General features: G+C 51.3%; 1 protein-coding gene across 4 annotated transcripts in view; it reads right to left on the minus strand.

The window, feature by feature from the left end:
* Nucleotides 1-5,558: 5,558 nt before the first annotated feature.
* The window catches only part of CPLX2 (complexin 2), an 87,836-nt gene continuing 67,953 nt past the window's right edge, over nucleotides 5,559-25,441 (minus strand). Inside the window, exons 1-4 of one of the 4 annotated variants that reach the window (XM_037823189.1) lie at nucleotides 17,052-17,261; nucleotides 10,778-10,896; nucleotides 10,466-10,641; nucleotides 5,559-9,678 (exon numbers count right to left, since the gene is read on the minus strand). In XM_037823189.1, coding sequence (XP_037679117.1) covers nucleotides 9,481-9,678; nucleotides 10,466-10,641; nucleotides 10,778-10,808 — 405 coding nt within the window. In that variant the 5' untranslated portion in view covers nucleotides 10,809-10,896; nucleotides 17,052-17,261 and the 3' untranslated portion in view covers nucleotides 5,559-9,480. Of the gene's footprint in view, nucleotides 9,679-10,465; nucleotides 10,642-10,777; nucleotides 10,900-17,051; nucleotides 17,262-25,441 lie in introns of those variants that run through there. The other 3 variants (XM_037823190.1, XM_037823191.1, XM_037823192.1) reach the window with 3 other exon arrangements.

Genomic DNA, 25,441 nt, shown 5'->3' on the forward strand with positions numbered 1-25,441 from the left:
GGGGTGCATTGTGTGGTGGGGTCCCCCCAGATGGGCTTCCCTCCTGCTAGTCATACTCTTGTGTAGGCCTCTCCCACACTGAATCGGAGCTGGTTTGTGTGACCAATAAAATAGTGCTGAAGCGAGGGAGTGTGATTTCCAAGGCCAGCATAGAAGACACAACAGCTGCTTCTCCTCTCTTGGATAACTCGGGCTGGGGGAAGTTGGCGGCCATATTATGAGGACACTCAAGCAGCCCTGTAGTGAGGTCCTGCTGGAAAGGAACTGAAGTCTCCTGCTGACAGCCAGCACCAATGTGCCAGTTGCCTGTGCCACTTGGAGGTGAACCCTTTAGAGGACTGAAATTCTGGCTGACTCCAGGAGAGACCCAGTGTCCAGAATTACCCTATGAAGCCACTCCAGAATTCCTGACTCACAGAAACTGTGAGAGCAATAAGTATTTATTGTATTAAGCCACTAAGTTTTGGGGTAGATTTGTTACACAGTGTTAAGTAACTAATACACATTGCTAAATCTCTTTTGAGCTGCGTGGCTGTAAGTGGGAGTTCAGAGGACGGAAGTGTCACTTGTGGGTCAGAGATTTGGGAGGGCTTCCTGGAGGAGGCAGTTACTCCCTTCTGTCTGCCTTCTCACTCCTCGCTGCAGTTGTGACCCTTGCCTCATGTTAGGGCTGAAAGATGTGAGCCGATTTGGTCTTAAATGCAGACTTCCCAATTTACGTGGGGATTTTTAATATATTTGTTATCCTTATCTTGTTCATTTCTTCTTTAAAAGTACTTACTATGGACCAAACACCATGCTAGGGGATCTGCAGATATTATTTTCTTTAATTCCTTAAGAATCCTGGTGTATGTGGGGGAGAGGGGTGGGGAGTGGCTGTTAGGCATCGATATACCCACCCATTTTTAAAGGCAGTTTAGGAAACCAAGGCTCAGAGCAATTGAGTTACCCACCCAAACCAGACAGAAAGAATCAGATTCAAAACCAGGTTCATCTGAGTCCAGAGGCTATGTTCATTCCTATTATATGCTCCTGCTTCTGGACCTCAGCTTTCTCACATGTAAAATGGGGATAATACCAACCTCACAGATCCCTGTCAGGATGAAAAGAGGTGGCGCCTTTAAAGTAATTAGCCCTTGTGCATAGCAGGTAGCAGGTGCTTGGTGCCACCCTTCTTCCCTCTCCCTCCCCTAGGTGCTTTAGCGCAGTCTGTCTTGGCCATCGGCTGGGCAGGCTCATGCCAAGTGCCTCTTGCAATAAGAGCTGCAGTGAATTGATGCAGCCGAGAGCTGGAGACCACGGGGCATGCTCCAGGATACAGTGGACATTCTGGGTCTGCAGTCTAAAGAGATGGGAGCCACAGCCCTGGCCCCACCCACTGAGTCTGCCCCACGTGGCAGCTCCATGCATGGAGAGAGGAAGGGCCCTGCACAGGTTTGCCCAGAGAGGAGGGGATGGGGACTACATTTGTACCCAGGTCTGTGCCTGCAGAGAGGCTGGGCATTTAGAGATGTCTCCAGTTAGAGAATCCCAGCTGAGAAAAGCATTGACCTCAGGAGGTAGTGAATCATCTCTCGGATCAGGTAAGAAGCCCCAATTAATTACAAGTGCTAAGTGAGTGGCCTGGAAGCAAGGTTTTGAAGTCAATTAAAGAGCCGCTGGGGGAGACTTCATTGACCCCCTGCCTCCAGGCAGCTTTTGGTTCAGGAGAAAGATGGAACCTGTCTGACTATATAATGAGCTTCCTGACACTGCGGGGAATGCAAGCAGTGGGGAGGGCCATCCACCAAAGATGGCACCAGAGAGATTCCTGTGTTACACAAGAGAATGGATTTGATTTTAAATCCTCTTCCCACTCCAGGTTTCTTGATTTCCTGCGCTTTGAGCCCTTTTGTGAAGCAAATGGTTAAGATACAGTTTTGAGGCTAGCCCATGAAAAGTGCTGTTGTGCTTTTCCTGGGTGAGCCAAAGTGGAGAGCAGACTATCCATTGGATTTTCTCCCCATTTGCTTCCAGCCCAGCAGCCCCAAACTGATCTCATTATCTTTCTGCAAATCTGTGTCCCACTGATATTCCAGTTCTTGGATCCACCCAAGATGGAGACACAGGCATTGGCCTAGACCCCTCCCTCCTCCATCCTCCAATGGGAAAGTGTGCCCATTTTCCTTCCTTTGTAGCCCTTCATTCTTCCTGCTTCTCTCCAACCCTTTGTCACTGGCCGAGGTCAGGCCTCACCATCTCTGACTTGACATAAACCAGCTCCTCCCTGGAGTTCTGGCTTCTAGCCTCTTACTCCCAGTTCACCCCCTACAGAGTCCTAACTGACCTTTCCTCGACAGGCAGATCTGATCAGGTCACACCCCTGCTCGGTAACCTTCAGTGGCTCTCCAATGCCTGTAGGAGAGCCCAAGCTCCATCACATGGACCTTGCCAACAAATCCAGTTGCTGCTGTTCGCTCTCAGCCTTTTGCCCGAGTTCAGTAAGTTCCTGCGGCTGTTGTCTTCTACTTCCCTCTCCCTTACTCCCACCATACCTCGGGCTACTTTTCTCTTCTCCATGCCTTTGCTCAAGCCAGTCTCTCTACCTGGAATATCCTCCTTCTCCATCATATTGACTCTTCCCTCTCTTTTTAAGATGTAGCTCAGATGCCACCTCCTCCAGGGAGCCTTCCCCCAATGCCTCTGGTTTACCTGTGTCACTGTGCATGCTGTGGTGGGTAATCAATTTGTTGATCTGCATGTCTCCTCCATCAGCAGGTAGATGCCTGCATGGAAGGGGCTGGGTGATTTGACCTAATACATGGTAGGAGCTCTGTAAGTGCTTATTTAATCAAAAGTGAAGACCTTCAGGACTAAAAAAAAATGTGCGGATGCTGACATTTACCAACCAGAGCACAGGACACACTGGGAATAGGCTGGTATTTTTGGAGGTAACTGAGTGGAAAGGAGAGGAGAGGGGAAGAGAGGAGAATCATCTGAGTGTCTGGGCCTGGCTTGTTTACTGAGGGAGGGACTTGGTCTTGGGAGGATAGTGCCTGGGGTGCTGGGAGGAGTACAAAGATGAACTCCCCAGGAAGCCTGAAGGCCTTGTGTTCATTTTCTCTCCAATCTCTGTCCTTAGGAGACCCTCAGAGCCCAGCCTGGGGGCTCTGGGAAAGATCTCAGCCTTGTAAAAGCCCTGGACAAACCTACCACTGGCTGCTGCCCCAGCCCTGGGCCACTTCCTTCACCATCTGGGGCCCTGGCTCCTCCAAGGTCCCACCCAACCCTAGCAGCTTTGTAGAGAAAGGGGAGTGTTGCCTCAGCCTCTGTAGTGGGAAGACTCTAAGAGGGTCCCCAATGATCCCCCGACTCTTGATATTAACATCCTTGTGTAATCCTCTCCCCATAAATGTGAGCGGATCCTGGAATTTGCTTCTAACCAATGGAATGTGGCAAAGGTGATGGGTTGCCACTTCTGTGCTTAGGTTACATAAGACTGTGATTTCCTTCTTGCTACTGGATTATTTATTGCCTTCTTGGCTTGCACACTTTGATGAAGCCAGCTCCCATGTTCTGAGCTGCACTGATGGAGAGGCCCTCAAGGCAAGGGACTGAGGGCAGACTCTGGCCAACAGCCAGTGAGGAACTGAGGCCCCCAGTCCAGGGGGAGTGCTGAATTCCTGCCAACAAGCACGTGAGCTTGGAAATGGATCCTTCCCCAGTTGAGCTTTCAGATCCTTCCCCCAGTTGAGCCTTCAGATGAGACTGCAGCCTTGGCCTGCTGCCCGATTGTAGCCTTGTGAGAGAGACTAAAGCAGAGCCCCCAGCTAATCCATGCCTGGATTTCAGACCCACCAAAACTGAGATAATAAATGTTCATTTTAAGCCACTAACCATGCGATAATTTGTTATGAAGTCGTGGATAACTAATACAGCCTCCCACTGCACACTCAGCTCCCTCTGACTCGGAGAGTCCAGGGACCTTGCTACCCATAATACATTAGCCAAGGGCCATGGGAAGATCTGGGAGGGGTCATGTTTGACACCCCTCTTCCGCCATTACCCAGCGGGTGCACAGAGCTAAAAGAAAAGTGACTGTGCCCACAAATAGATGGGACAGAGATTGATTGCTTGGTCCCTGAGTCAGCACTGGGGTTCCTCAGCTCCCACTGTGGGCCAGAGCATGTGCTGGGTGCTGGGAGGCAGCAGGGCCCAAGCCATCCTGCCCTTCCAGAGCTCCCAATCTAGTGAGCGAGACAGGTGCAGGGACATAAATTACAGTAGAATCTTCAGAGTGTTTGGCACACGGTGATGAGAGTGCATGCCAGCCCCTGTTTTGTCCTCACAGTAACCACCAAAGCCAGAGAAATTATGATTATCCCATTCTTGTGAGGAAACACTCAGAGGGGTTAAGTGGCTTGCTCAAGGTCACTCTGCTGGGTGGCAGAGCCTGGATGCAAACCCAGTGCGGTCTGAGTCCTCAGCTGTGGTGCTCTGTGCCAAGCAGCAAACTCTGCTTTGGTCGAGGGGAAAGGGTCTGTATCAGGGTGGGCATCATAGAGGAAGTGACATTTCACTTTGATCTTGAGTAGTTAAGAGGAGTACATCAAAGGGGATAAAAGCACCCTTCCTTCCAGGCACGGGGGCTTGAATATGTCAACATGAAACAGCATGATATGTTTGGGGAATGAGGGTGCTTAGTGGGGTGCTTGGCACAAAGTTGGGTGTGGGTCTTACATAACAGATTGGGGTCCTGTCATACAGGGCCATTTTGGCAATCTTGATATTATCCTGTAAGCAGTGGGAAGCCATGAAGGGTGTTGGGCAGGGGGGTGACGTGGTCAAGTTTGCGTATTAGATGTCTTCTGTACAGGGGTGGGGATGGTGGAGAGGGGACGGATGAAAGGAAAGATGCAGAAGCTGGGAGACCCATGTGTGGGGAATGGGGGGTGCCTAGAAGATGAGGCCTAACTTAAGGCAGAGCAATGGGGTGGAGCCAAGGACTTCTGGGCTGTTGGAAGTTCCCTTCCCTTCTGGGTTCCACCTGGTGCTGCCTCTTCATCAAGGCCTGGGAAGTGCCTATGGCCAGGGGGCACATGGAGGGGTGTCCTCTGTGTGTGTCCCACAAGCTGCCCATGGCCTGGCACACAGCAGCTCCTCCATCACTGTTAAGGATGAACGACTGACACTACTTTGCCCACCACGTGACCTGGATGTATTTCAGGGTGTTACACCCCAGGAGCTTGGTGGGGAGGGTGGTCAGAGATGGGGTGTGGGGCCATGTTCAACCTGGAACCACCCCAGGCCCTGTGGATGTGCAGCTGGCTTTGGAAGGCAGGGAGAAGGGGTGACCCTAAAACTCTGGGTCTAACCCTAATTCTGGCCTCAGGTGATTTCTGGGGTAGTTTCTCCAGTACCATGGCCAGAAGCAAGAGTGAAACCGAAGATTTTCTGGGGCTCTTGGGCAATGTGGGTTGTTTCCCACCCCATTCCTTCCCACCTGCTTGTGGCAAGCTGGTGTCTCCCATTGGTCCTGGTCGTGCCGATGGACAGAATAGGACAGACGGACCAAGAGCTGCTGTACAAGGTCTTTTTTCCTTTGTTGTCATGGTTGGTTTTGTACATCTGTAGTTAGCATTTGTGTCATACGAAGGGGGAGCAACAGCCATGGCTTTCGGTCAGGTTCAGGGGGGCATGAGGGGGTGCCCCTCCCCTCCCCCCAGGCACTGACACATTTAAAGGAAGCAGAGCGACAAGGACACAGCACAGATGTGGGAAAGGGGTTCCCCCGCGCGGGCAGGATGGCCGTCCACATCTGGGTCTTGCTGGAGTCCCCTCCCCGGGGCCAGCCCAGCACTTCCCATCTTCTCTCCAGTAGGAGAGCGGGGGGCAACAGGAGTGGGGAGGGGAGCAGGGGACATCTGGTGGGAGGCATGTCCTCAGGCTTGGGAAATGTCCCCTCATCTCAGCCTGTCTGCCCCCCCCCAGCCTTTCTGTGTAGTCAGGGTCCTGTGGGGCCCTAGAAGGATGGACCATGGGGCAGGGGCAGCCCTGTAGGCTGGATGCCAGGTTTCTCGGGACTGGGGAGTCCACCCCATCCTACTCTAACCACCTGAGAGGGACCTGAGTAGAATAAGTTTATTCTCTGTCTCTCTCTTTATCTCTCCCTTTCTTTCTCTCATACACACACCTGGGGGGGAGGGGGTCTCTTGACTTCCTGCTTCCTTTTGGAGGGGCTCTCCACACAGCTTTGCAATTAAGGACACCTTCCAGAAGCTTCTGGACCTGGAGTGGTGGGGCACTCACTCTTGGGAATCCTGGCTCATTTCCAGCTCCCAGAATGGGGAGATCCAGAGGGATTTCTGCAGCTCTTGTCCTTCTATCTGGTGGTGAATCCCCAGGCACACAATATGGCAGTGATCACCCAGCAAGTCTCATGCCACATTGGGTAGTGCACATACCCTTGCACCACGTTCTGTCTTCACCACGTGCAAATGATGGCTCCTGCTTATTCCCCTAGCTGGGGTTCCCTCCTTTGTAAGGCATGTGTGCATGCTGAATTGTGGGGCCTGCAGCCCCTACCTTCTGAGTGTGTTCCATGCACACTGCCCCATTGGTGTGTAACACACTCGTCCCCCTCCTATCCAATGGGTCACGTACACCTCATGCCCTGGTCACATCACACGATCGTCCCCTCCCCTGTTAGAGCTTAACACCCAGATTTTGTTCCTCCATGAGTGTGTTGCATACGACTTTCTCTCTGGGCCACCCACCAGTTTCTGTCCACAGTCAGGTCATTGTCAGGAATGACAGTCATCTTACTCCCCTGGACCTGAGAGTGATCACCTAGCAGTGGCTGGAAGCAGGTATACCCCAGGTGGAAATTCTTCCCCTGCTGCTAACCCCAGGAGGACAAGTCCTGCTCACCTAGACTAAGTCAGCCAGCCTGGAGGGCACTGGGGTGGGGCTGAAAAGCCCTGAGCCCACTTTGGGTGTAGGTAGAGGGACTGCAGAAACCACTGAGGATGCCCTCTAAGGACCTGGCTTCCCTCAGGTCCACCTGGGTTATCTGGGATGGCTGGGCCCCCTTGCTCATCTAGAACTCCCTGGGTTCCAGTCTCCACTGCCCACCTGGCACTCTCTGTGTCCTGGGAGCACCCTAGAGCTCTGTGGCCTCTGTCAAGGGGCAGATCTCTCTGAACACTCAGGATCCACCCCTGTGTCCAGGTGGGGCTCACACACAGGGTCTGGGGGGGGCCTGGGGCTCCCTGCCTGTGTCTACCCCAGGACCCCAGAGCTCTAGAGGATGACCATCCTGCCCAGGAAAACAGACACAGAAAGACAAGCAGACAACAGGGGTGCGAGGTGGCTCCCCCATTACAGACACAGGCACATACATGGGCCCCTGGGGGCTGGACACAGGGGCACAAAGGGATGGGGATGGGCAGGGGAGGAGGGTAAGTCCAGGGAGCTGGGGCTGGTTCCCTAAACATATGGATTGTTTTGTCTCGTCTTTAAAGTATTGCAGTCTAACCGATATGGCTTTAACTATTGGAAACGGACAGAGAAGACACACACGTCTCTCTGAAATAAAAGCATAAATCCACTAAAATGGAAAACCTGCAGAATGCAAACTGGGGCCAATGGTGCAGGGGCTTCAGGGGCAGGCAAGTCGCCCCCTCCCTGGCCCCTGCTTTGGGGTTAGGCCCTGATAGGGGCCCAGCATGGCTTCCTGGGGCACTGCCTGGGCTCATCCCAGTGGACTTCTGAGGACCTCAGGCAGGAACCCCCCAAGGGTAGGAGGACTTGAGGCCAAGGACAAGGTCTCCTCTTGGATGTGGCCCCCTATGACTGATGGTCTTGGAGCTGCGAGGGGATGTCTCACCCATGTTCCTGCTCCCCAAGCATACGTCCCTGCCCACAACTGCCTTTTTAGACCCACACACATATACACGACAGCCTTAGCACATTTGACAACTCCCTCCAAACCTCTCTCATACACATCCATCACTTCTGACACACATGCCATTTTGAAAACATGCATATACAAGCAAATACCTGCAATCTCTAACATACATGGGAGATGAATAGCATAAACACGACACAATCTCAACTCATATACACCACCTCAAACACATACACGTATGTAAGGCTGTCTAATATATACAATCCCTAACACATGAGCATGATGACTAACAAACACACACACACAATCCTAACATACATCTGGTCTAACACACACATAAAATCTTGCTGCACAAAATCATGCACTCGTGTGGGTCTGGACACATACTTTCCTCTCACGTTTGCTCTATCCACACCTACACCCTTGTCTTCCCACCTCCACCCCCAGTTCTCATACAATGGACTGAGTAGGCGGCCTTGACAATTTAGGGGAAAACAAATGCCAGGCCCAGCTGGGTCCTACACATCCCAGAGGAGAGTTTGTTCTTGGCCAGTGAGATGGATGGACAAGTGGGAACTGGCTTCTCCCCAAGGGTGTGGGGCTTTGGCTGGGAAGGGTCCTCCTGAGGACTGTGGGGCCCTGGAAGCACAAGGACAGGACAGGGTGTGAAAGGGGTGGGTGGATAGGAATGGGGGCAGCTTGGCCACACCAGTGGGGGGGGGGTCCCCATGGCATGGAACATTGCTGCCCAATGGCTCCAAGTGTTTTCTAGTTGGGGAGGAGGGGGGGCCTGGGAAGGCCCTTAGCTGGGCAAGCTGGTCCCAGTCTGGCAGTGGGGTCCCAGGACCTAAGTAGGGTGGGGAGGATGGGGAACAAAGGGCTACCCTACCCTGGGTCCCTCCGCAGATGAGCTGAAGTCCAAAAAGGATCCATTTGGAGGGACTGGCTTGGTTGGGGGAGAGGGATGCTCCTGGTCTGAGTGTCACCAAGGGGAGGGAAGAAGGAGAGCTCCAGCCTCCTGCCCAGAACTTGGCCTGGCCAGAATTCAGCAGGGCCTCTCAGGCTGTGCCCTCATGGGGGCAGGTTTACCCTGACTCCCTTCCTCAGGGCCAGGTCACTGGGTGCCCTTGCCCTGACCTGGAGGCCCACTGGGGGGCGGGGGTTCAGAGGCCAAAGGTCAGCATGCTGGGCAGGGCTGGAATGTGTCATTATTTTGGCTGGCTGGGGACAGTGGTCCTCCTGGCAGTGGGGAGCATGAAGGAATGTATGGGAACAGGGGGGCGGTTACCACACCAGCATAGACCCGAGGCCTCCAGGGCCTAACGCCCTGGCTTCTACACCCCCTGCCAGGGAAAAGCTATCTCCCCTTTCTCAATCTGCTTGGGAGAGGGATGGGGGGTGGGATACCCTGGGAAGAAGGGGGTGCAAGGGAGTACTGAGGGGGAGGAGCCCCTGGCCAGGGAAGGGGAGCAGAGGCCAACTGAGGTTTTCCCCTTCAGAACTGAGACTTAACTGAATAGAAAAAGAAAAGAAAGAACAACAACAAAAAAATCATAGGAACGAGTGGAGTGGGGATGGGGCAGGAGGGCCAGTTACTTCTTGAACATGTCCTGCAGCGGCCCAGGCAGGTATTTGAGCACCGTGTCCAGGATGCTCTCTTCCTCCTCCTCCTCTTCGTCCCCACAGCCTGCCGGGATGGCCTTCTTGGGCCGGGTCAGGCTCCCCTCACATGGCTGCTCCAGGGCCGCCTTCTCCTCAGCCTCCTTCTCCTCTTTCTTCTTCAGCCCGTACTGGGGAGGGGGAGTGGAGAGACGGAGCATGAAGGAGAGGAAGGAGCGGGGGCAAGGGGAGAACTGGGTCGTGCACACTTGGCTCAGGGCTCAGGAAAACTCCCTGAGACTCGGTTCCCTCATCTATAAAATGGGGACATGGAGACCTTCCTTGTAGGGTTGTACCTGGTCCTTAGCAGGTGCACAACAAAAGAGCGAGCCTGTGGGGGCTTTCCTCTAAAATTAATGCCTGCTCATAGTAACTTACCTGCTGTTTCGAAATCCCCAAAGATGTGAAAATTGTATGTTTTCCCATATGTTTGGAGCCAAATTTTGGTACCCAAACCTGCCCTGAACTGACGGGAGGCTATTTGGAGCCTTGATTTATGGCATCGCTGAGAGCAGACATGCATTAAACCGTGGCATAGGGTGCAGCCGCAGATGCACCGGGAGGGACGTGTAACACTAACAGGTGCTCCTTGCAATGCAGGTGTTTTCCCAAAACCCCAAATTTTGAATTCTAAACATATGTGGCCCCAAGGGTTTCAGGTATGAGATGGTGGACCGCAGCGGCAAACATTATGGAGCACTTCCTATGTACATTATCTCTTTGGATCCCCAAAACGATCCTTTTAGGGATGTGTCCCTGTGACACCCATTTTTCTGATAAGAACATCGAGGCTCAGAGAGAACTAGATTTAAAGTTAGAGCTGGGGTTCAGGGAGAGCCTGAGGCCGGGGTTTTCGGGGAACCTGTTCTACTCCTCTGACCCCCTAAGCACCGTGGGCCGGCAGGGGGCGGTGCTGACCTTGTCTCGGATCTGCTGCCGGACCTTCTCCCGCTCGGCCTCCATGCGCGCGTGCTTGGCCTTGCGCTCCTCCTCCTGCTGCCGCAGAGCTTCCTGCCGCTCCTCCTCCTTCTTCTGAGCGTCTGGGTCCTTCTCCTCCTCTCCCCCCAGCATCTTCCCCATATCCTTGGTGGCCCCTAGGGGGTGGGGGGAGGTCGGTGGGAAGGGAGAGGGCGGGATCAGCCCTGGGGCAGAGGCTGGGTAGGGGATGGAGGTCCGGGGCGCCTCGGTGACCTCTCCCACTGGGTAGGGACCCGAGGGCGCGGGCCTCACCTCCGAGGGCCTGCTTCATGACGAAGTCCATGCTGCCGGCTCCGGTTAGCGTACCCTAGCCCGCGGCGGAATTTGCATGCAGCGCTCCCGGCAGGCCCTGCGTGGGGAGATGTGCCAACCTGCAAAAGAAAAGTTAAGAGTCAGATGGGAGAGACCCCTGGGCAGGCAGGGCGGTGGCGTGAGGCAGCCTCACCCTGGTTCAGGCACCCGGGCATCATCAGAGGCACAGCCCCTGGGCACTGCTATCTAGGGGAAGGAAGATGAAAAGGGGACTATTAACTGATCACTTGCTATGTGCCAGGTGCATAAGTGTGGACAAACGGCTTCTGATCCCTTTTTAAAAAAATCTTCATCTTGACCAGGTTGTTCAAATTTGATTGAAGTCGGGATATTGGAAAGAGTGGAATTTGGAGTCAGGCAGAGCTGGGTTCTAAACCCATTCCCACTCCATCTATGTGAGCCTCAGCAAATCACTTAACCTCCTTGAGCCCCGGTTTCCTCCTCTATGAAACAGGAATGGCAGTGCTTCCTTTCCCAGGGCTACTGTGAAGACTGGAGAGAATTCCGGCCTGAGCAGATGACGGCCACTGAATCGATCCATAGACCATTTGAGCCTGTGCTTAGAACCCTGAGCAAGTCGGAGGCGGGTGAAAAAAAAATTAGAACGCCCAGCTTTGCTGAACATATCCAGATTTTGGAATTAGCCAAGTGGAGAAATCAGTTATTTTTATTGCTATATACATGTATGTTTTTTAAAAATCTTAATATTGATTTTTATTTTGAATTACATATGGGGTAGGGGGGATTGGAGGCATTAAAATCTTTATGGGGCTCAGGATCTATAAAATGCCTTACATTGGGCCTTGGGGGTGCTCAGCTAATATTAGGTTTCCTTCCCTCCCTCCCTCAGTCACTGACTTTCAGTTTTTATTAGATTTTTTATTGTTCTTTTTTGCCTCAGAAGATTTTCTTTTTTCCAAGTAAAAATCTTAATGGGAATCTCAAGACACAAAGTATGTAAAAGTGGAAATATTCTCATCATGTTCCCCCAACATCCCTGAGAATTTAAACCCTGATGCTCGAACTCTTATATCTTATATATCTTCTTTTTATTTTAACCCATTTGGTTTCACTAGATCTTTAATAGTCAAGCCACTACCAATCCCTTTTTAGGTGCTGATGGGGACATCCATGAGCTAGCCAAAGGGTGACATGGGTTGACAGTCAGCTGAGGCCAGACCGCTGCTCTCGAAGGCCTTTCTTCTCACAGAAGCTTGGGGGTCTTTATGACTTGCTAGGAGGAAAAAGGGGATCACAGGAAACGGTGGCAGAGAAGCTAGGCCAGGTATGGCAACCAAGCTGAGTTCAAAGTCATGGGCTGTTCACTGATGATGAATTTTCCTCATGTCTTTCAAAATGAGAAAATATATCAGTAGACTGAGATCTTTCTGTAATATGGGGCCCAAGAGCTCATCTGAGGACTTTTATGTGATCAGACCATCTGAAACACTGTTTTGGGGAGAGAAATCCACTGTGAAGTGGTAAAACATCTCCACGGGCTTTGGCATTAGACACACCTAGCTTTGGCATTAGACACAATCCTGGCTCCAATACTTACTGGCTGTGGGTCCCTGGGAAAGCTTCAGTGTGTCCCCTGCAAAATGCGAGGCTCTTAAGACCACCCTTGCACTGATGTTTGAAGGAAAAGAGAAGATACTGATCAAGTGCCTGGTTTGTAGCCAGAGCTCATAAAATGTTAGCCATTGCCGAATATGCATTCATGGAGACAAGCTAAAAAGAAGTAGGGTTTTTCAAGGAAAATGCAAGAGAACCCAACATGAGCCAGGATTCTGAGCTTGAAAGTTGCTCAGCTCAGTTAATCGAGATGTTTTCATTTAATTCAAGACACTGTGAAAGACTGTATTTCTAAGAACAGGAAATGAACAATTTAATAATCAAATGATTTCAGGAACCACTGGGTTCCTACTCCATGTTTACGTGGAGCTCAAGGAATTGCCAGGTGGTGGTGGAGGATGCAGAACTCTAATTTGAGATGCTTCAAATTGGTTGTCAGGACACCTGGGCTTTAGTTCCAGCCTGTTCCCTAACTTGCTGGGTGACTCTGGCAAGGCTGTTGCCTGGACCAGATGATCTTTTAGGTCCTTTTCAGTGCTTCTGCTTGAGGATTCCTGCAGCATTTGAACCGCTGACCACCATGCTATATCCTCCAATTCCTCTCCTTAGTTCTGAAGCTCACTTCTATTCTCCCCCACTCCCTATCTCCAAATATTCTCTCCCTGCTTTTTTGACTCCTTTTCCTCCTCTTGTTTCTTAAATAGGCTTATTCCCCAGAACTCTGACCTCAGCCCCTGCCTTTTTTTTTTTTTTTTTTTTTTTGCCTCTAACCTTTCCCTTGGTTAAGGACTTTAATGACCACTGACACTGATGACCTATATTCATTCATTCAACAAGTATATTTTGGTGTGTGTATGTATGTGTGTGTGCATGCAGGAAAATAGGCAATAAATAGGTCAAGAAATACATAGGTTTTTCTCTCGGACACCTCCCTCTGAATATCCCACAGGCAACCCTCAAACTCAACCATCTCTTTATCACCAAACCATCATCTTCTCCAGACTCCTCTGCTACCATGCATTCATTATGTCATCCTCTCCCCACCACCCTTGCCATATGCGGGGGCCGAGTCTTCTCTGTCACTCTAGGTAGCTCCTACTCCAGGCTCACTGGATTAATTAGCCAAGCTTCTTGGGTCCATCCCAAAGTCCTGCTGCTCAATTGCAGTGTGGCGCTCTCAGCTCTTCAGCAATCTCTCTGTTCACCCTGTTGAGACTTAACCAATTGCCTGTTTCTCAAGGTCCAACTTACCCCTTCCCCATCTCTTCCTCTTTACATGGGATCTACACAGGGTGTCCCCACTCCCTCACCTCCCATCAAGCCCTGCTGCCCCTGACCTGCCACTGTGACAGCCCTAGTCAGTCGCCAGAGTCCTCTTAAACACCAGTCCTGGTGGTGTTTTCACAACCGTCTTCTCTCTGCAGTGTCACATGTTGCTGCTGACACCCCTCACTTTTTTCAGTCTTCTTCTTGAATCTCCTCTTGAATTCCATGACACAGCACTCTTGTGGTCTTCATCCTGCTTCTCAGACAGGTTTCTCTCTCTCTCTCCTCTTCTGACTCCCATCCTTTTCTTTAAAATGTAGATGTTCCTCAAGCAATCTTACTCCTTCTTGTCCCACTCTGCCCTCTTAGGAATCTTATCTACCGCTATTGGTTCGGTGCCTTTCTTCAGCCACAGATTTCCCTCCATCCTACCCCTCTCCAAACCTGCACATTTAACTCCTTGCTGGATGTTGTCCCATCAATAATTTCAAATTCAGTCTGCCCAAAGATCAATGTCATCGTTAACTACCCCACGCAACGATCTTTTCCTTCAGCATGCCTTGTTCCAATTGCTTCAACTCAAAACTCCAGAGTCAGTAAATTCTTCATTCATTCACTCATTCGTTCTCTCACTCACTCACTCACACTACAAATATTCTTTGAGAACCTTCTCTGTGCCATGCACTGTTCTGGGTAATGGGGCTGTGGCAGGGAACAGGGGAGTCCCAGAACCTGCCCTCACAACATTCAGTCTGCTGGAGAGGCAGACACTGGACAAAAGATCACACAAAGAATTGGCGAGCTACAATTGGAAGGGGACTGCCACAGGAGAAGACCGGACACTATAGCTCTGCCATGCTTCCTGCATCCACACCCTTCTCTCTCCTGCTGCAGCTAACGCGTTAGTGCAAGTCCCCCAGGTTCTGGATTTGTGCATAACACAAATCAGTGTTCCTCCCCCAGCTCTCATCCATCCTCTACTTGACTGTCTGACTAATCTTCCTAAAGGGCAGCTCTGCTCATGCAAACATGCCCTGCAATGGCTCCCCATGGCCTTCTTAAATGGACTAGAGTCCTTGTGCTGACCTTCAAGTCCTGCACAGGCTAGCACCTACCTGCCTTGCCAATTCATTTCCCACCCCTTACCTTTGGATCTGCTTCTGCTAGACCCCAACACATACTCTTTCCAAACACTCCTGGGTTATTCTTGCTATTCATGCTATTCCCACAGCCTTGGAACCTGTTCATCTCTACCAGTTCAAATCTCAGCTCCACCACTTGTCAAGTGACCTTGAGCAAGTGGCTTAATCTTTTCCCATCTGTAAAATGGAGACATTAGCACCTGTGCCCAAGCTTTGTGAGGATTAGGTGAGATAATGCAATGAGATAATGCAAATAAATTTTGGCACATAGTGGGTGCTCAATGCATCAGCAGCGGCAGCAGCAGCATTAATTTTCTAAGATCCCTCTCAAGCATCACATCCTCCATGAAATTTCTCTCCATCTCCTTGGCTAGATGTGATGGTGTCTTCTTCCTCTGAGACCCCACAGCACTTTCTCTGGAAGCCTTGCCTGCCTCCAGCTTGTGCCTTATCTGTCCAGCTATGTGTTTTTCTCTTCCAGGTCACTCTCAGTCCTGCTGAGACAGGGGCCTGTTTCTTGCTCATTTCTCCTTTCCCCAGAGTCACTGTTATCTCCTTGTGCATGGTAGAGCCTCAGGACATATTTGCTGAGTTGAATTTCAGGGAGCCTGTGAGCATGCTCGAGTTCAGAGCGTCTAACTCTGAACTTAGACATCGTGTGAGTCTGTGCAGCGCGTTTGCAGCCTGGCCTGCAGCTCTTTTGCCATATGCCTGGAGGAAGGCTAAGGGCCCGCAGGTTGAGTGCTCTGGAGGATTTTGACTGGGCCGCCAGGAGGCGCTCCTCAGTGCTTTTGTAGGAAGCCCTAGTCGATCCCCTCGCGGGAAGAGGGGGTGTGGGCACGGGGATCCTAGGCTGGGGGAGGGGAGACAGCGTGGGGGATAGAGAGGGATACTGCAGCACCAGGTTTCCACGCCTCCAGAGTACCTGGGTCCCCGGAGCATCTATAGCTTCCCCTCCCCGACTCTCAGCCAGGCCATCCCTGCCCGAAGGCAGCGGAGACACTGCCGTCTGAGCCCCCAGGTGGCTTTCCGGACTGGGCCTGCCATCTGACAAGCAGACTCAGGCACCTGCAGTGTTTGTCCTTGTGGCTGTTTCTCTGTTTTTACTGGTCAAGTCTGGGCTATATACACCGCAACTCAACTCAACGCTCATTTTCTTTTTGTGGGGACCCTACCCTAGTGGCCGAGACAAAGATGCCTCTCTACCCCCCACCTTCATCCCACGCCCTGGGAAGGGAGAAGCACTGGAGGAGGGGAAGGGGCAGCAGGAGATGGATGGGAGGGGGTAGGCTTCAGCAGAAAAGAGGTAGTGGTGGGGGCTTCCCGTGCCAGAAGAGGGGACAGAAACCCAGGTGCCCCTCTCCTGGTCCCCTGCAGGGACCAACACATTCCTCTGGAGCTTCCGATGGCCACCGAGAGTGCCCCTCCCCCCCAAACACATAGCTCCAACCCCAAGACCCAGCCGGGTCTCAAACTTTGTTGGGGGAGAGGGCAGCGTGGGGCCGGCAGAGGGGAGCATAGTGGGGACCAGGACTCACCTTCTGACCCCAGGAAGCTGACACATGCTGCTGAAACTTCGGTTTCTCCAGGAGCGAGGACAAATGGTCCCCTTAGTACCCCGCCCCCAACAGACGCTAGGGTTTGAGCTCTCCTCCCCTTCACCTTCGGTCTGTCAGGCCCCCTCCCTCCACCCAGTGACTCACTCAGGGAACCCGAACTGTACCCCAGAGGGCGGCTCCCTCCTCAGAGGTGAAGAGGGCCCAGTTGGGCTCCGAGTCAACCATAGCCTGAAGTAGCTTAGATGGACGGTCCCTCACCCCCACCACCGCGAGCTCTAAGTTGTTCTCCAGGTTCAGACTTGAGTCTCCCGCCGCCCTCGGAACGGTCCTGCCTCCCCGGGAGCCTGGGATGTCTCGGGCTTCTGCCTGGGGGTCTCTGGCTAGGGAACCCACGACTTCTTCCCGGTCTGCTGCTGCTTCACCCCCTTCCTCCGCTTGCTAGGTTTCCCCTCGCGCGGAGCTGTCCTTTCAGCACCACGGCGAGAGCGCCCGGGTGGATCCCCGCCGTTTCCGCGCAATCCCTCATTCCCGCGCCCAGGCTGTCCTGGGGGCTGCCCCCCAAGACAGCCAGACTCCCCAGCTTCCAGGGCTGCCCTGAGGCCTCGAGGCGAGAGACGGGACCCTGTTGCCCACAGCCCGGCTCCGCCCTCCCGGCCCGCGGCCAGCACCGACCTGGCGGTCCCCGCAACCGTCTGAGCCACTGCAGGTCTCCGGCCCGACCCAGCGAGGCGGTTCCTTCTGCTATTCTAGCTCCCGCAGCCGCCTCGTGTAACTCCGCCAGGCGAGCTGGGGCCGCGGCTACTGCCGCGGGCGGCTGCCGAAGGCACCCTCCAATCACGCCCCTCGGCCGGGCCCTGACGTGCTACCGCTCCTCTTGCAGATGGGAAATTCAAATCTCTCTCTCTCTCTCTCTCTCTCTCTCTCTCTCTCTCTCTCTCTCTCTCTCTCTCTCTCTCTCTCTCTCCCCCCCCCTCTCTCTCCTCTGTTTTCCTCTCCCATTCTCTCCCCTTTCCATTGTTTCCCTCTCCCATTCTCCCTCCCTTCCACTCTTTTCTCTTTCCACTCTCCTTCCTCCTCCACCTTTCACTGCCCCCTTCCTCCTCTAAGACACCCCAGCCAATCACCCCGCAGCCACGTCATCCTGGCCACAGTTCTGAGGGGCACAAGCTTGCGGCTTCAATGTGCTGGGGAGCATTGAGGAGATGGGGTGGAGGAAGAGTTCTTTAAAGCAGAACTCAAAGGTCACCTCCCCTGGAAAGCCCTCCTTGATTCCTCCAGGCAGAATTGGTCACTCTTTGGTTCTACCACACCTAGCCACACCCTGGTTCCTGTCATCCATGTGCTTGCCTGTGAGTCCCTCCAGGACTTGATCACAACCAGATTCTCTTTTCTTCCCCTCAACCTAATGCTTGACCTCTGGGTACTCAAGAAATGTTGATTGATCAATATGGGGAAGGTTTGATCATGTGGACTCAGAGAGAGAAGAAGTCAGGCAGTGCTCCTTAGATGAGTCACTCACTAATCCCTTCTAAGAATAAGGAATCCCTCTGGCAAAGTTTATTCCAGAAGGTCATTTCTTCTCCTCCTATGTTCAGGAAAGCATCTCCCCCTACCCCCAGCTTTTGTTCCTCCTCTCACTTTCCTCTCTTCTCCTATTTTTTTTCCCCTTCCTCCTAATCAGCCTCTCCATTCTGCCTGCCATCTTTTGGCTCCAAAATGCTTCCTTTAATCAAGCCCAATGCGTAGGAAAATGGCTTTGGAGAGGAGGGGCCTTCCACCAGGTCTTTGAAAGATTTGCAGGAGTTTATGCTTCAGTCAGGGTTATGTCAGAGTGGAGATGGCTTCTGCTTCTGTAAGGGATGGCTCCCTTCCAAGGAAGGAATGGCAGAAGCTGCAGAAGAAAAGAATTGGGGAGAGGAAGGAGGTGGGTTTTTGTTCCAATCACACAGCTCATTCCTTTTCACCTGGTCACAAGACAGGCCTCAAAGAGAAGACCCACAAAATCAGAAGCCCAGGATGGTTCCCCCCTCATCCCCTGGAGCGTCACATTCTGAAGCTCATCTCTCTTCTCTCCTTACAGGCTGTGGGGCTTTGTGCAGGGAAGAACCTCCTTTTGTTTAACACTGTGCCTGGGTATCAGCAGTCTGGCTCTTTATTTTCCTTCCCTTTCCCACACAGACACTAAAGGGAGTGGTTAGGGGGAGGCTGTTTGATTATAGTGACTTAGACTTGTCCCTAAATCCTGAGCATCATGACATCATGTCATTGTGAGAACCACAGTCCCCACCCTCACCCCCTGCTTCTCCCTCCTTCAACCCTGCTCTGTGAGAACAGACGCTCGGTGAATGGGACCTGGCAGGCAACACTGTAGTTATGATTGGGGTTTTTCCACAACTGGCATTGCCTTTGATGCAGACTTCGACCGAGTTGGACCAAAAACACAACTCAGCTTTCAGAAAAATACTGAGCTAAGTTCAGGCCACTGCACTTTAAGGTGGACTTTGACAAGCTTGAGTATGCTTAGAAAAAAGAGAGGTGGCTTAGTGGTTGGTGTCTGGAAATCAGTTCAAATGAGGGAAGGTTGAAGGATTTGGAGCTGCTCACTGGAAAGAGAACATGGAGGGGGACATTAGCCCTTGAAGGACTGGCATGTCTTGCTCTATTCGTAATTCCAGCACTTAGCATGGTGCCTGTCAAAATGATGCCAAGGAAATGCTTGTTGAATGAATAAATGACCATCACAAGCAAGGAGAAGTACTATTGTTCTTGCTATTGCTGAAAAAAGAATTAGGGCAATGGAATAAAGGTAAAAGGAGGCAGATATAAGCTCTATACAAGGAAGAACCATCTATTAATTGGAGCTGACAAGCCACAGCTAGTCTCTGGGAGGTTGGGTGGGAGGATGGAGTAGGTGACAGCTAAAGCCCCATTGAACTCAAGCTTCTATGAGTCTATAAAAACTGCAAGAGCTGACATGCACCATGTCTAGCTGCAGAAACTCTTACTGGTGAGTAGCAGAAAGACAGCTCAGATCGAGTTTTGGTGGCTTCACCCTGTTGAATGGAGATGAATCGTGACATTTAAGCCATTGATTTTTCCCACTGAAGAAAGGTGGTGAAGAAATAAGTACTTGCTCCCTGTCCAGTGTTACCAGCTTAGACATGGTTCCCAAATACTCTTTTATCAGTGCAGAGAAGTTTCCAACTCTTACAAGTATTTCCTAATGATTACAGTGCTACTAATCACAGCAACCATCTCAGCTTCCATTATGTCTCAGATACTAACCCAGATGCTTTGTGTAAAATACATTCTCTCATTTAATTCACACAAAACCCTATTTCAGAGCATTTTTAGAGCAGTGACAATACTCTGCATGATGCCTTAATGGTGGACACATGACATTATGCGTTTGTCAAAACCCATAGACCTGAGCAACACAATGAGTGAAGCCTAATGTAAGCTATAGACTTCAGTTCGTAATAATGTATTGACATCGGTTCATCACTTGTAACAAATGTACCAATGAATACAAGATGTTAATGATAGGGGAACCTGTGGGGGTGGGGAGGGGGCATATGGGAACTCTGCTTTCTGCACAATTTCTTCTATAAACCTAAAACTGTTCTAAAAATAAAGTTTATCATAAAAAATTAAATCCTATTTTAAAGATGTGGTAGTTGGGCCACAGAGGATTTCCAGCCCAGGCCGGCTTGACCCTGTGCTCCGTGGTCCTTCCACCACCCTGGGCTGCTTCTCTTCCAACACGTCCTACAGTCTATGGAAATGTGACTTTTGCTCTGCAGATACTTTTTTTACATTGACATTTATAGTCTTCCCTGTTCTCTCCAGTTTCTCACTAAAAGGAAAAAAAAAAACCTGTCAGGAATTCACACCCAGATCGGGGTCCTCATGTCACGTGGGCTGTCAGCGTTTCCTTCATCTCCTGCATCCCTAATCCAGCTGCCGGCGAGCGAGCGCAAGAACAAGCATGAATGCAACCAGACCCAGCCTCGGGTCTTTGCAGAGCCTGCTCTGTAGGCAGCTCCTAAGAGTTCCCTGGTAAAATATGGATGTGGCTCTCCTTAAGACACTGTACCTTGGCTGGCACTGAGTTTCCATTTTATTTATGAGCCCTGTGGTTGGGGGAGGGGGCTAGATTTGAACCAATCTTTTAAAACGATGCATGCCTTGAATGTTCACCAGGAAGCCAGTCAAAAGAGCTAATGACAGTACTTTGTGTGAGGCTCGAGGAACAATGTGTGAGCCATGACAACTGTCACAGACTGTGAATGTGCTGATCAGTGAGGATGGCTTGCAGGGGGTGCTGGTCCGAAGCCCAGCCCGTTTCTTCCCTGCAATGGTGTCAGTCCCAAGGGCACTCTGGGTGACAAATGAGGGTTTGAGAAGGTTTCTAGGAAGTGTTGAGCAACCCCCACCCACCCACTCTGGATTTGGAGCTTGCTGGCTGGGCCAGCCCTTAGCTGGGAGTTTGGCTGGTGGGTGCAGGGAGAGATCTGACTGCTCCGGGCGCTGGCTCCACATCCTGCCATTCTAGCTTGAGCCTGGAGGGGCAGCGTTGGTCTTGGTTTGAGGAGGTGGCCCTGTGCCAGAGGCAGAAACAGAACTGCGGGGGTGGTACGCTGAGCAGGGCTTCAGGCCACCTTGCTCATCTGATGAGTGCCTCCCCCCTTGTCACCGAAAATGTCAGGGTGTGACGTGAGGGTCCCAGTCTGTCTCCTTCAACACGGAATGACACAGAGTGAAGACAAATCCATCAGCACTGTGTAACGGTGCAGGTGGGAGTGTGGCTGCACTTAGGTGGAGGGACACAGGTGCTGATGAAGTAGGACAGATGTGACTCTCCGTGGGTAGTGGTGTGAGGGTATCACTGTGTGTGATGGTGTCGAGCCAAGTGGATGGTTGTTATAGTGGAATATGCCAATGGCATTGCCTGATAGTTCGGGGGGTAAGGCAAGTCTACCCTATCCAGTTGTGCAGGTTGTGCACTGTACAATCCTAGGGGGTGCCATTTACATAGACCATGCAAGATTCAAAGGCTCTTGGGACACCTTACCATTTCTGTGTAGTGGTGTCAAGTCTAAGTGTTTCTGTCCATGAAGGTTGACACAGGTGAAAGTGTGTTGCCTCGGTATGAGATGCAGATGCACATCACATACTTTGTGTCACCATCAGTGGTAAGGGGGCAGACATAAGTGTGCCACATGGACTGGTGTATGTGTCACTGTCCTTGTATGGTACATTAGGGGTGTGAACGTGCAGCCAGGAATGTGTCACCCTACTGGCATGCAGGCAAAATGCCATCGAGAGTGACTGACCCCTCCTTTCCATTCTTCACTTACCAGAGAGTCTCTTAGCAAGCCAACCTGCTGACTTCTGCCCCACCCGGGAAGCCGCAGAAACTTCAAGGCCTCCACTCTCCACTTTCATTTCTCAGGAAGAGAGTACCAGGTTCTGAGAGTCTGGTGCCTGGAGTCTTGGTGGAAATTCCATGAAGAGCCCCTCTCTATCCCAGAGCCCTGCACCCACCTCAGGTTCCTGGAGCCCAGCATCCGCCTACCAGCTCCTCCGAGGTCCCCCGGCAGCCCTTCATCCTGTCCCCACCCTCCTGAATCCAGGCACTCATTAGCATGTCAAAGCAGTCCTCTTTCAGCCCACGCTTTGTACCCCGGGATATCCCCACACAGTCAGCTCCCTCTCTTCTGGAGCTTTCCTGAAACCTTACATTTTCATGTCTGCCGCACCAGTCTGCCGTCCCCCCACCATCCGTCACAGGGAGGATGTTTCGGTGATAAATCTTTCCTCTCTTGCTTCTGGTTCTTTTTTCAGCTCTCTCCCATGACTGCTGCCTCCCCTCCTCCAACCTTAGTCCTTCCAGCTCTTTGGGATGTGGATGGTTGATGTCCCCAACCATTGGGAACTCTTTTCTGATGACCCCAGATACACATATCACTCCAGAGTCAACACACCCAGCCAAGTACCTTCATTTCTGAGTCCTGGCTCTGGATTTGCTCAGGCACCACCGAGCAGCCTTGAAGTTGGCTTTCTGTGCCCTTGGGAGGCTCCCTTTCTTGAGTGATGACACTTAGTCCCTTCCCCCTCTCCCATGCTCAGAAAGGTAGTATTTACACCTTAGAATCCTTTTTTGGGGGCACATGGAGACAAGAAAGTAGAGCTGCAGAATACTGGACTCATAAGCAAAGGACCATTTTAGAATCACAGAATCTAGAATTATAGGCTCCCTTAGACACTTGATCCTAAAGAGTGAATCATTCCTACTCAGCCACTGGGGTGGGGGGCTTGTGAAAATATTGTAGACTCTTGGGCCTCATGCCACATGGACATAATTGAAATCTCTGAGGTTGGGGCCCAGCGATTTGCATCTTTCACCAGGCTCTTCAGGTAATTCTGATGCACCCACTATTGAAAACCCCCTGCCTTTGGGCCAATAGAATCTGAGAATCATATAATCTGGGACTCTGTGTCGCACAGAAGGACAGAATCACAGAGTCATAGAGTATTTTAACATAATAGAAGCTTAAAATCGATTAATTACATGCATTCACTCACAACTTCAGAATCTCAAATTCGACGAATCTTACACATCTAGAATTGTGCAGTTGGAAGTGACCCTGGAGTGTGATTTTTTTCCTGTTCTAGGAGAAAGTTTTATTTTTCAGCCTCGTTGTTCCTTTAGAATGGATGACTTTTCCCCCATCCCTTGAAGGGCTGCCCCTCCCAGGTTGCCCATATTTGTGGAGATGGGTGCTCGTTCCATATCGGCCAGCAGAGCCTCTGCATTCACAGAGCAAGCAAGCCGGATATGACTTCTATTTTCCAATGAAGACGGGTACACACTGTCCGGCAAAACAGATCTTGCTCTTTGATAAAATGGAGGCATTATTGCTGTTTTACTAACACAAGGTTATCTGAGGAACACGGAAAGCAGAGGTTAATAAGAATAAGCTCATGGGGTCTCTGGTCAAGGAAATGAAAGACAGAGGGCAGCCGAGGGGCATCGGAATGCTCTTTGGAAGATTGAGGGGCATATGTGTTGTATGTGTGTGTGTGCACGTGTGTTCATGTGCTTGTGTTTGGAGGAGGGACGGAGTGAGTGGGGAGGGTCAATAGGCATAAAAAGTCAGGGATGTCAAGGTACCTTTCTGGTCATCTAATCCAGTGTCCTCAATTTACAGATAGGGAAACTGAGGCCAGAAAGGGGGAGGGACTTTCTCAAGGTCACACAGCAAGTTAGTGAAACGCCAATCTCCTGACTCCAGAGTCAGTATGCTTTCTTCAGTCGTAACTCAGCACACAGCTCCACATTTCTCAAACACCTCCAGCTTGCCAAGCATTGCTCTAGGAACATCACAGATGTCAGCCCCTTTAGCCACAGGACAAATACCTCTGGGGTAGGTATTTTTCATTCACTCACTCATCCAGCCTCCATCAAGGGACTTTGACAGGCCAGACCTTCTCCCAGGGAGACAAAGGTGTATAAGTTTCCAGGTTTCTCTTCTCCCTCTATTCCACAGTGAGAGATGCAGATGCTCCACAGAGAGATGACACACAGGGCCGATTCACACACTCTCAAGATCCTTTCAGATCTGAGACTCTGTGATTTGAAGCACTCAGAAGCCAGCGCGTGGGGGAGCGCTGCCCACAAACAGTCGACAATAATCCAGCACGCTAAGTGCTGTCCTAGTGAAGAGGGCTCTCTGAGGAGGAGAATCAAAAACACACAGCTTGTGAGCCAGATGGAATTGGAAGCCTGAAGCAGGGAAGGGGCAGGGGCAGCTGGCACCTGCTCATGACACATGAAGTCTCTGGGGCTGCCCAAGCCATCTCCAAGCCATGGGCTCTGGGCATGGAGAGATGTGCAAGTTTAAGCCTCAACCTTCAGACCCCTGGTGACTATGTGACCCGGGCCAGGATCTTTTTTCTGAAATTTAGTTTCCTGATCGGTGAAATGGGGGGGATGATCCCCACTGCCCAGGGTGGTTGTGAGGCTCAGCTAAAGCAATGTTTGGGAAACAATGGCACAACCACAGGAAACATTAATTTTCACTCTCCCTCCAGTATCTAAGCCAGGAAGGGTATTCTTTTCTGGACTTTGGGGCAGTGTTACCATCAGCCAAAGCCTCTTTGAGCAATCATCTTGGTCAAAGAACTCTGCCTCATGATTTCCCTAAATTTAAGTTGGACTGAGAAAGAATTCAAAGCTTAGAGGAAAATGGGTGAGATGCTTTGTCTACTTCTTCACCCCTATTTTGACTTACTCTCCAGTACAGAAAGGGCTGGGATACTGTTTCCCCAAATGGGAACCACCTGAAGGAGGTACAGAGGGGGCTTAGACTTCAGGCCCAAGACCACGAAGGATTTTCCACCCACAAATCTAGAAATGACTGCTCTTTGCTATTCAACTTGCAGTTGTTTCTTGCCAGTGGAAAAACAAAACAGAACAAAATCCCTTTGATTTGGCAAACGAGCAAGGGCTGGGGGAGTGGGGGTGGTGGTGTGGAAAGGCCCTGGGAAGATGGAGCCAGGGAAAAGCTTAAAGGGCTAAAGAGGGAAGGGATTTTCATTCACTGAGCTTCTCACCACGGTTGGAGATTCATAATCTTTATCTGATTTAATCCCCACACCTACACCTCCTGTAACTTTGATGCCATTATGCCTGCTTTATTGATAGGGGAATTGAGACTCAGAGAGGTAAAGAGCCTTGCTCAGGGTGACACAGCTGAGCAGCAGCGGAATTGGCATTGGAACCCAGCTTGATGTGTGATGAAAGGTGGCCAAAACCCAGAGGGGTTTTGGATGGGTTTCCAGAAGCCACTTCAGGGCTACTTGCTGCAGAGTTTCGGTGACCCTGCCACAGGCTGGTTTGTAGTGGGACTTTGTGTTCCGGGTCTGAAGGTGAGCAGAGGTGATGGGGGCTGTAAGACAGGGCCAGAGGATGATGCCCTAAGAATTTAAATAACAGACGTCCCTCTTTGTGGCACCCCTTTGCCACTTTTGCTCAGTTTGGCTCAGTCTGACTCCTA

This window comes from Choloepus didactylus (genome assembly GCF_015220235.1).
Source record: "Choloepus didactylus isolate mChoDid1 chromosome 11 unlocalized genomic scaffold, mChoDid1.pri SUPER_11_unloc1, whole genome shotgun sequence".
Classification (NCBI taxonomy): Eukaryota; Metazoa; Chordata; class Mammalia; order Pilosa; family Megalonychidae; genus Choloepus; species Choloepus didactylus.